Source organism: Dasypus novemcinctus, chromosome 26 (assembly GCF_030445035.2).
Source record: "Dasypus novemcinctus isolate mDasNov1 chromosome 26, mDasNov1.1.hap2, whole genome shotgun sequence".
Taxonomy (NCBI): domain Eukaryota; kingdom Metazoa; phylum Chordata; class Mammalia; order Cingulata; family Dasypodidae; genus Dasypus; species Dasypus novemcinctus.
Genome location: NC_080698.1, coordinates 48,339,867 through 48,350,255, shown reverse-complemented (window position 1 = coordinate 48,350,255; position 10,389 = coordinate 48,339,867). Strand labels below are relative to the sequence as shown.

At 45.5% G+C, this 10,389-nt stretch overlaps 1 protein-coding gene across 1 annotated transcript in view; it reads right to left on the bottom strand.

The window, feature by feature from the left end:
• Nucleotides 1-982: 982 nt before the first annotated feature.
• The window catches only part of TATDN2 (TatD DNase domain containing 2), a 36,089-nt gene continuing 26,682 nt past the window's right edge, over nt 983-10,389 (bottom strand). Inside the window, 4 exon segments of the mRNA XM_004452694.5 lie at nt 983-2,842; nt 3,015-3,190; nt 3,612-3,795; nt 5,056-5,183. Of these exon segments, the coding sequence (XP_004452751.1) occupies nt 3,050-3,190; nt 3,612-3,795; nt 5,056-5,183 (453 nt within the window). The 3' untranslated portion in view covers nt 983-2,842; nt 3,015-3,049.

Genomic DNA, 10,389 nt, shown 5'->3' with positions numbered 1-10,389 from the left:
ACTTCTGGGCATGCAAAAGGAGAATGGAGACACCCACACCAAACCATCTCCCGAACCCATTTTCAAACATCACTGACAAATGAGCATTTATGGTGATCACAGTGGGTGGGTCCTGCTAATCCAAAGTTCAGCTGCCATCTTCATTTGACAGAATTTTCTTATTCAATCACTGTATATTTCAATGACCATTTGCTATTTTTTTAAATGAATAATGCGAAAATGAATGTGCTGACAGCAAATGATTAGCATCAGTCCCAAACTTAATACAGAAAGATGGAAACAACAGAAAAGGCCCAAGCAGCGATCTTCAGCCACAGACTATCACGGAGTACAGTCAACTGTGTGCTCAAGTAGGAAAGAAATGAGATAAAGTTAAGGAATATGCCAGAAATACATAATCAATGACTGTCTCAAAAGAGGAGGCATCAACAGAATTTCAAATTGTTTAGCATTCTTGGAACAGAGAACCTCCTTTTACATGCAGGTTTAACTCTTTTTCAGTTTCTGCACTTGTTTTCAAGAATAACTTATACAATATTAGGGAACTAACTGCAAGTAGTGAAACAGAATTTCCCCCAAGGTTTACCCAGGAGGCATCAAGAGAGTTCACCACCATACAAATGAGTCACTGACAAACCCCCCACATGCACTTGATTTTTCTTCCTCCTACTGCATTGCTCAGGGGAAAAGGGGGAAGAAAAAAAAAAAAAAAGATTTTCTATGCACTTTTCAAAATCTCAGAAGCAGCAGTACATCCAAGTTCCCAGGCAGTAAAATGAGAGTTAACACTCAAATTAAGCAGAACTCTTAAGGCGGTGCCATGTATTCTTATACCCATAGCTTAATTTTAGAGAGAGAGGCACGTGTATACTCAAGAATGTCTCCAGAGCTGTGGCTTCTCAGGTTACAAAGCTGGTCAACCACCAAATTAAACCATTGTTATCACTCAGAGAAATCTAAACAAACATGGAAAGCATGGAAGTTCGCTAGAGGATCCATCAGTTTATTTACAGAAAGAGATGACCAAAGAGGGGGAAAAGTACAGAAGCATTGCAGCAGCACAGAACAAACAATCAAATCAGCCATCCAAAAACCTAAATCAGAAACAGTGGCAGCTAGCTTTCACGCCCACACAGGTAATGTCACACTGTGTAACAGCACGTAAGTGACAATCGGAGAGAAAAATGTACATAGCACCTTGTGCTCTTCCTTGGAAGGGGGACTGCATAGGAGCAGAGGCATCCATCACTTTTAATCCTCTAACCCAGGACTAGTAAGTGGTTCAGGTGTAAGCAGTTTGGATGCATAGGGCTTATTGTCAAGGAAAAACAGTTAGCAATCCCCCACATCTTCCAAGCAGGAGAACAAAGCCCCCAATTCGCCACATTGGCCCATGTGGCCGATCAGGGCATGCAAGGTAACAAACAGCACAGCTGAGAGTGGAAGACCAGCCTTGCATTAAGGCCTAACTCCCAGGCCTGTGACTTGTGTACCAGGGGTAAGACAGAAACAGCAGGTTTTAAACAGTCATTCCATTCCACTGAAGCGTACAAGGCTCAAGTGTACCTTCCATAAACACCTGGAGGAAACCACTATATCAGTGACGGATTTATGATTTGAGCTAGAGGCTTCCAAGAGACAGATGAGGGACCCAGGGTCCGATACAGTCTCAAAGGGCCTGTAATGAATATAACTTTACAAGGCACCGGCAGGGGGAAGGACACGGCTCAGAGCTTGAGAAGACATGGTTGCTCCAAAGGCAAAGGACATACCCAGGAGAGCCAGAGGGGAGTGAGATATTTATAGAAACGAACCCTGCTTATTCTCCACAGGCAATATAACATGGTTAATAACATGGCTGAAGTGACCCAGCAGAGATGTGGAGAATTAAAAACTGGTTTACCCCTCAACCCGGGTGGTGCACCACCAGGAACTGTTACAGAAGATGAAACAGGAGGAATATTTTTGGTCCAGTGTTCCAGAAAGGGGAAAAGGGGGGCAAAAACAGAGCAAAGGGACACTGGGAAGCCCTGGCATCAAACCAGAAGGCAGTATCTGAGCCAAACCGAACACTTGCTAGTTTAATACACCCAAGAAGCAGCCCCAGGACTTCTTAACTAGGAAACACACCTCCCTTTGTGGTCCTCGTCCCTAGGAAAGCTTCTTCCTTGAGACCCCCAGGCCATCCTGGGTCTCCACCAGCCACAACTTTCCCTGGACATAGCAATGAGCACCCCCTCTCCACACCATTTTGCTGGCAGTGGAACCAATGAGACCAGCAGCGCCATCCTTCCACTTGTGCCAAAGCTGGAGCTGACACTGGAACGAGGCAGCCAGGAAAGAAAGGGGAATGACTTCACCAGTTGCAAGAAAATAAATCTCTGAAGACAGGTCTCCAGCGAGTTTCCCCTAAAAGAGATTTCTCACTTGGGAGTTCATTTTTAGAACTGAGAACTAGCAACCCAAGTTATACACCCACATGTGCTTACATGAGTAGGAGGGTGACTTTATTCACAGACCGATCAAAATCGCAGGCTGCAGAATTTGGGCTGGCAAACCCGTATCCTTGTATCAGACTCTTCCTTCTTCACTGACTACCCTGGAGTATTCTGGCTGGGAGACAAAACCCTGGCGGCATCAGGAGCAGTTCCTCTCACCCCTCATTCATCCCACTCCACTGTACCCCATTCCACAAGTCAAAAGCAGAAGCCTTATGAAGAGGTTTTGAGAACATCCTGTCCCAGCTTTCTCCGTTCCAAAGGGCTCTCCGAACACATCCTTGACCTGGGTCACAGCAGAGTTCAAACCAAGCCTATGTTCTTTCAGTTGGCCACTGGTCTCCCTAGAGGATTTGAGAGAGAAAAGGAAGAAGGTTCCAATTCAAGTTCACACAAGACAAATAGCTTCATGCTCACTCTATGTTTGCAAGCAACTCTATATGTTAAGAAAATGTAGCAAAAGACCTTCTGGCCCTGGGTTTTTTTTTAAATAGCATAGGATGTGAATTTTATGACCTTTTCTGGGAGACTCCTGACTGTGCCCTCTCTGCTTAAAGATTGTAGAGGCGTTTGGTGTTCTCACGCAAGGCGGCCAAGGTGTGGGAGAGCGGCTGATCTTTGACCCTGGCAATCTCTCGAACTGTATGCAAGGCCAGCCCGGGGTGGGCATACTGGCAGAGGCTTTTGGGAACCTGGAAGACATTAAGCATTCAGAATTTTGCTGTGCCTTCTGTGCACAACCATATGCAAAACTCCCTCCCCGTCCCTTCCCCAGCAAGGACCTCTTCGGGGCTGCCCTGTAGAGACCCCTTTACCTGCAGGTGCAGGGAGAGTCCTAGTCATGGGGGGCTCTGGGTGAGCAGGGTCCCACGCTTCCTTGGACTACCCTCTACAGGGTAGGGCTTTGCACTGCCTGGAAGAGAGTGGTTACCCCTTCAGCTTCTCATCCCCCTAGACTTTCGGATCTGCAGAGCACCGACAAGGAGATATCTATACGGCTAAGGATGGGATCTGGAAATCACTTGGGCTCTGGCCCTGTCAACCTTGTGAGGGTGCCCACCCACCTCTCCACCCTCTGCTCAGTGCCACCACTCAGCCTGAAGACACCCCTACCTGACGAGGGAGGAAATAGGGGGCATCCGTTTCCACAATGATTCGCTCCAGTGGGATTTGCCTCAGAGCTTCCCGGGCCTCCCACGCAGAAGAGTAAGTCAGGACTGCTGTGAAGCCCACAGACATGTTGGGAAAGTGCTTCAGCAGGGGCTCGATGACAGGGTAGCTGCCAGTGAAACAATGCCTTGACAGAAGAGAACAGGATCAGATCAGGGCTCCCTCACAATCCCCTATGCAGCAACCCCCAACTCCCTCCAGGCATATTATCCCTTATAATTCATTTCTTTGGGGAAATTCCCAGAAATGGAAACAGTGATTCCAAGGGAAGGGCCCCAAAGTAAATGCAGACAAGAAATGGCTCTAACACAAAAAAACCCAAGAGGACACTTGGTGAGTGATACTCACCAATCGACATGCTATACTGCAGAATACTAGACAGCCACTTTACATGATCATCATGAAGAAAACATAGCAACAACCCAGGGACAGGGTATGCTTATAACATTAAAAGAAAGGCAGAATTTAAACTGTGCCCCCTCTAAGATGACTATAGTATGTAAAACTTATGTCCGTGTATTCAGATGAGCTGAAAGGAAACAAAAAATGAAAATGTTGGGGAGTGGGACTAGAGGTGAATTTCTCTCTACTTTGCTACCTGTCCATGATTTTTGTGCAGTGTGCATTGTTAACCAATCTGAAAATTCAGGCCTCCTCCAGCCACACTTGTTGTGCTGTCTTAGCCATGTTCTATCTGAACCCACGAGATTTCCTTTAAAGTCAGTCCAAAGAGAGCAAAGAAAAAACAAAAACAGAAGAGTCTAGTACCTGGCACCACCTTTGGTGTGTCAAAGGCCAGGGCTTCCCTCTCTGCTCAGACACCCAAAAGGCAGCAGCAAGAGGCCATACGGCTCCTTCCACTTTCTGCCTGGGTTCTGGACTCCCTGAACTTAAGAATCCCTACACGCCATTCAGCATTCAAAGAAAACATAGCCTGGACTTTAAGGCTAATAATGGGGGTGGGGCTAGGGGAGGCAGTAGGTGTCTTCAAATTCAGAAAAAAAGGAACTATCTTTGTGGATGCCCTGGAATGTTCCCAGTGTGCAAAGCAACTGGACCCCACAACAGACTCTCCCGAATCAACAGTACTCATATCTGAGCACCGAGATCCACTTCAGCCTGTCACCTGGGAAGGGGGTCACTAAAGCCCCTTCTCACTCATTGGTGGTCTAGGATATTGGCCTGAACCAGAGGAAGTTGCCAGTTTATCAGTGAAAAATGGTCAAATATCAGAAACTTCATGTGGTTTAACCTAATACTTCTTTACAAACAACGCTACATAAAGACATAGTATCATTGCTGTCCTCAATGAGTTTTCATTTGTCCAACTAAAATCCTAGACAGAAGGAAACATTTGATTTGCCCACTTAAGTTCCAGCCTTCTAACCTATGGATCTTGTAGTCAGAGGGCACGAATTTCTTCATGATGCCCAGGAGATCTTCATCGGCTTCACGGCAGTGGATCACCAAGGGCTTCCTTAGGGACACAGCCAGCTGCAGCTGTCTCTCGAATACCTGTGGGGCGATAAAGTAACAACACCTGCTGGTTAGTGTCAATTCAGAAATCAGTTACCGCACTTCAGGAAAGATGGCGAATTAGAGAGACGCAGGACTCACTTCTCTCCCAGAAAACCAGCTCTAGAAGACAGTCAGTAATGGCCTGGAAAAAAATGTTTTAGGGTTTAGGACACCAGGGGAAGGCTAGACACCACCCAGAAGAGAGAAGCAAGGGAAAAGACTCTCAATGGGGAAACTGAGGAAAAGCTGCAGTTGCAGCTGCCAGTACCCATCCCCCCCGCACACAGAGCAGACAGGTTTGAATTCTCTAGTCTCTGGCCAGTGGCTATGGATAGAGGGGGCTGCAGAGGCCCACCTCCCCAGGAAAGGGGATAAAGAGGGGTGAAGCCTAAAGCTGATTCAGCTTTTGGCCAAAAAATTTGGTCTGCTGTGTCCCATGAGCCCTTCCAGGCCAGGCAGGGCCAGGCCATTGTTTGCCCTGGGAGCTGGCAAGGGAGTAAGGAGATTCAGCTCTCACAAACACCAGCCCTACTAAACAGAACAGGTTGTTGAGGCCCAGGAAGGGAGTAGAATTATTTCCTACCCTGGGAAAAGGGAGAGGGCTGCTGGCAAAGTTTGGAGATCTGCCCCTGAGAAAGTTTGGTTTTCCAGGCTCAACACCTGAAGGCAGGATCCTCAGTCACAGTTACAACACACTACACCTAGGGTGTGACTAGGAGGGCTGCCAAGAGTATCATCTGCTGGCAGACCAAGGAAATGCAAGTGAGTAAATTAAAAGTAAATAAGGGAAGAGGACTTGGCCCAATGGATGGGGCGTCCGCCTACCACACGGGAGGTCCGCAGTTCAAACCCCGGGCATCCTTGACCAGTGTGGAGCTGGCCCATGCGCAGTGCTGATGTGCGCAAGGAGTGCCGTGCCATGCAGGGGTGTCCCCCCTACAGGGGAGACCCTCATGCAAGGAGTGCGCCCCATGAGGAAAGCCGCCCAGCGCCAAAGAAAGTTCAGCCTGCCCAAGAATGGCACCGCACACTCGGAGAGCTGACACAAGATGACACAACAAAAAGAAACACAGATTCCCGGTGCCACTGATAAGGATAGAAGTGGTCACAGAAGAACACACAGTAAATGGACACAGACAGCAGACAACTGGGGGCAGAGGGGAGGGCCAGGGGAGAGAAATAAATAAAAAATAAAAAATTTTTAAAAAATTGAAAAGTAAATAAGAGAAGTTTTTTCTGGCTTTACAACCTCCTTCCCCAAGGCCCTCAGAAGCAGGTCTGCAACCCATTACTGGTTCCATGGCCTGGATTTGAGCAAGTAAACAGGGACAATCCTAACAACGTAGAACAGGTTGAACCAAGAATCAAAACACTGCAGTAACTAACACACAGCCTCCGGCTCCTAAATCCCTACACAAGAAGAGAAAGTGAGCATCACAGTAAATTCACCATCATAATCAGATGCCTAAGCAACAGCAGAAAATCAGAAGCCATATTAAGAAAATGGAAGACATGGCCCAAGAAAAGGAATATATCAAAGCCTCAGATGAGACAGGGTTTGAGACAACTAATCAACAACAGTTATACAAATCTCCTAAACCAATCAATGAGTTGAAAGACAATATGGCTAAAGAGATAAAGGACATCAAGAAGACACTGGTGGGCGGGAAGTGGACTTGGCCCAGTGGATAGGCCTCCATCTACCACATGGGAGGGCCATGGTTCAAACCCTGGGCCTCCTTGACCCGTGTGGAGCTGGCCCACGCGCAGTGCTGATGCATGCAATGAATGTCGTGCCATGCAGGGGGTCCCTGTGTACGGGAGCCCCACGCGCAAGGAATGCGCCCCGTAAGAAGAGCCGCCCAGTGCGAAAAAAAGTGCAGCCTGCCCAGGAATGGCGCTGTACACACGGAGAGTTGACACAAGATGACACAACAAAAAGAAACACAGATTCCCATGCCGCTGCCAACAACAGAAGCAGACAAAGACGACGACGCAGCAAATAGACACAGAGAACAGACAACTGGGGTGTGGGGGGGTGGTGAAGGGGAGAGAAAAAAAATAAATCTAAAAAAAGAAGACACTGGTGGGAAGCAGATGTGGTTCAAGCAATTGAGCTCCTCCCTACCATGGGAGGTTCCAGGTTCGGTTCCTTCCTAAAGAAGACAAGCAAGACAGAGAGCTTGTGCAGTAAGCTGATGCAACAAAGAGACAAAAGGAGGAAAACACAATGAGACAAAACAAATCAGGGAGCAGAAGTGGCTCAAGTGATTAGGCACCTCCCTCTCATGTGGGAGGTCCCAGGTTCAGTTCCAGTGCTCCAAAAAAGAAGACAAGCACACAACGAACAAACAAAGAAAGCACAAATAACGGGGGGGGGGCGGGGGGGGGGGCGGTTAAGTAAATAAAATAAATCCTAAAAAAAAAAAGATGTTGACACTGAGCAAGCACAAAAAATTTGAAAGCCTGAATAGAAAAATAACAGCTTATGGGAATGAAAAACACAATAGGTGAAATCAAAAACACAGAGGACTGTAGCTCAAGTCTCAAGTGGTTGAGTGCCTGTTTCCCAAGTACGAGGTCCCAGGTTTGATCCTTAACACCTCCTAAAAGCAAACAAACAAACGAAAAAAACCAACTTTCATTAGGGAGCAGATGTAGCTCAATGGTTGAGCACTTGCTTCTCATCTACAAGGTCCTGGGTTCGATCCCCAGTACCTCGTAAAAATGAACACATAAACCACAGAGGCACACAACAGCAGACTAGAAATGATAGAAGAAAGAACTGATGCAGAAGACAGAAAAGCTGAAATTGAAAAGAACAAAGAACAGAGAAGACACATACTACTCAGAATATAAAATACCAAAGAGAAAGAGAAAGTTCTGAGAAGAGCAAAGGAGAAGTAAACCATCACATACAAGGGATGCCCAGTAAGACTTAGTGTGGGAAAGTGGATGTGGCTCAAACGATTGGGCTCTCTTCTACCATATGGGGGGTCCTGGGTTCAATTCCCAGGGCCTCCTGGTAAAGGCGAGCTGGTCCGCATTGTGAGCTGACGCAACAAAAGAGAAACACGGAGGAAAGATGAGAGATGCAGCAAACCACGGAGCCGAGGTGGCTCAAGCTATTGAGTGCCTTTCTCCCACACTGGGGGTCCTGGACACTGGGGGTCCTGGGATCAGTTCCTGGTGCCTCCTAAAGAGAAAGATGAGAAGACAAGCAGACACAGAAGAACACACAGCAAATAGACACAGAAAGCAGACAGTGAGTAATAGGCAGCAAGGCAGGGAGGAAATATATAAAACAAAAAATAAATCTTAAAAAAAAAAAAAAACTTAGTGTGGCTATCTCATCAGAAACCATGGAAGCGAGCAGATATTGGCATAATATAATTAGGATACTGAAAGAGAAAAAGTGCCTGCCAAGAATTACTTATCCAGCAAAATTGTTCTTCAAATATGAAGGCTGAGTTTAAAATATTCACAAATAAACAGAAGCTAAGACCATTCATAAAAAAGAATCTGCCTTTGCAGGAAATATTAAAGGAAGCCTTACAGCCCAAAAGAAAAAGGAAAGAGAGGCTTGGAGTGAAAGGAAGACCAGCAGAAAGGATAACCAAAAGAGTAAAAGACAGATGAAAATAAGATAGAACATATAAAAGCCAAAGAATAAAATGGTGTAAGTTAATAATGCATTTACAATAATATCATTGAATGTGAATGGGTTAAACTCCCCAATCAAAAGGTAAAGGCTGACAGAATGGATAAAAATACACACAAGCCATCCATATGCTGCCTACAAGAGACTCACCTTAGACCCAGGGATACAAATCGGCTGAAAGTGAAAGGTTGGTAAAGGTACTCCACACAAGCAGTAACCAAAAAAGACCAGGGCTGGCTATACTAATAATTTTTTTTATAAGTCTGTTTAGCATTTAAAACAGACTTTAAATGCAAGACAGTTACAAGAGATACAGAAGGTCATTATATATTTTAAAAAGGGAAAATTCAGCAGGAATGAGTAAATCTTAAAATATCTATGCACCAAACCAGGGTGCCCCAAAAATATATGCAAGCAAACTCTGGCAAAACTGAAAGAAGAAATAGATATCACTACAATAATAGCTGGAGATGTCAACATACCACTCGCATCATCAGATAGAACAACTGGGCAGTAGATCAACAAGGAAACAATACGATAAATGCTCTAAACCTAACAGACATATACAGAATGATGCATTCCCAGTCAGTGGATTATACATTCTTCTCTAGTGCCCATGGATCTTTCTCCAGGACAGTCCACATGTTGGATCAACAGAGCAGGTCTCAAAAATACAAAAAGACTAAAATTATACAAAGCATCTTCTCAGACCATAATGGAATGAAGCTGGAAATCAATAATAGATGAGAAAGGGGAAATTTCACAAATCTGTGGAGGCTGAACAACACATTCCTAAATAATCAGTAGGTCAAAGAAGAAATTGTAAGAAAAGTTAGTAAATTTATTGAGACAAATGAAAAAGAGAATACAACTTACCAAAATTTATAGGACACAGAGAAGGCAGTGCTGAGGGAAATTAATAGCCCTAACAGCCTATATTAAAAAAGAAGAGCTAAAATTAAAGATATAACTGAACCTGGAGGAAGGAGAAAAAGAACAGCAAACAATTCCAAAGCAAGCAGAAGGAAAGAAATAATGAATATTAGAGATAAATGAAATTGAGAAAAAAAAGAGAGAAAATCAACAAAACTGGTTCTTTTTTGTTCTTCTGTGTCTACCTGGATTCTCATTAGGAGGCTCTGGGAACCCATAGTGGAACTTTCCAGAGTGAGAGAGAGGTGCTCATTCTCTTGCACCACCTAAGCTCCCCGTTCTACTATGTCTCTTACTGTCTCTCCTCTGTGTTTCTTGTTGCATCATCTTGCTGTGCCAGCTCTCTGCATCAGCCGGCACTCCTGCACAGGGCGACACTCCTGTGCAGGGCAGCATTCCCATGAAGGGTGGCGCTCCCGCATGGGCTGGCACTCCGCATGGGCCAGCTCACCTTCACCAGGAGGCCCTGGGCATCAACCCCTAAACCTCCTATATGGTAAAAGGGAGCCCAACTGCTTGAGCCACACCTGTTTCCCAAAAACTGGTTCTCTGAGAAGATCAATAAAATTAACAAACCCTTAGCTAGACTAACAAAAAAAAAAGAGAGAA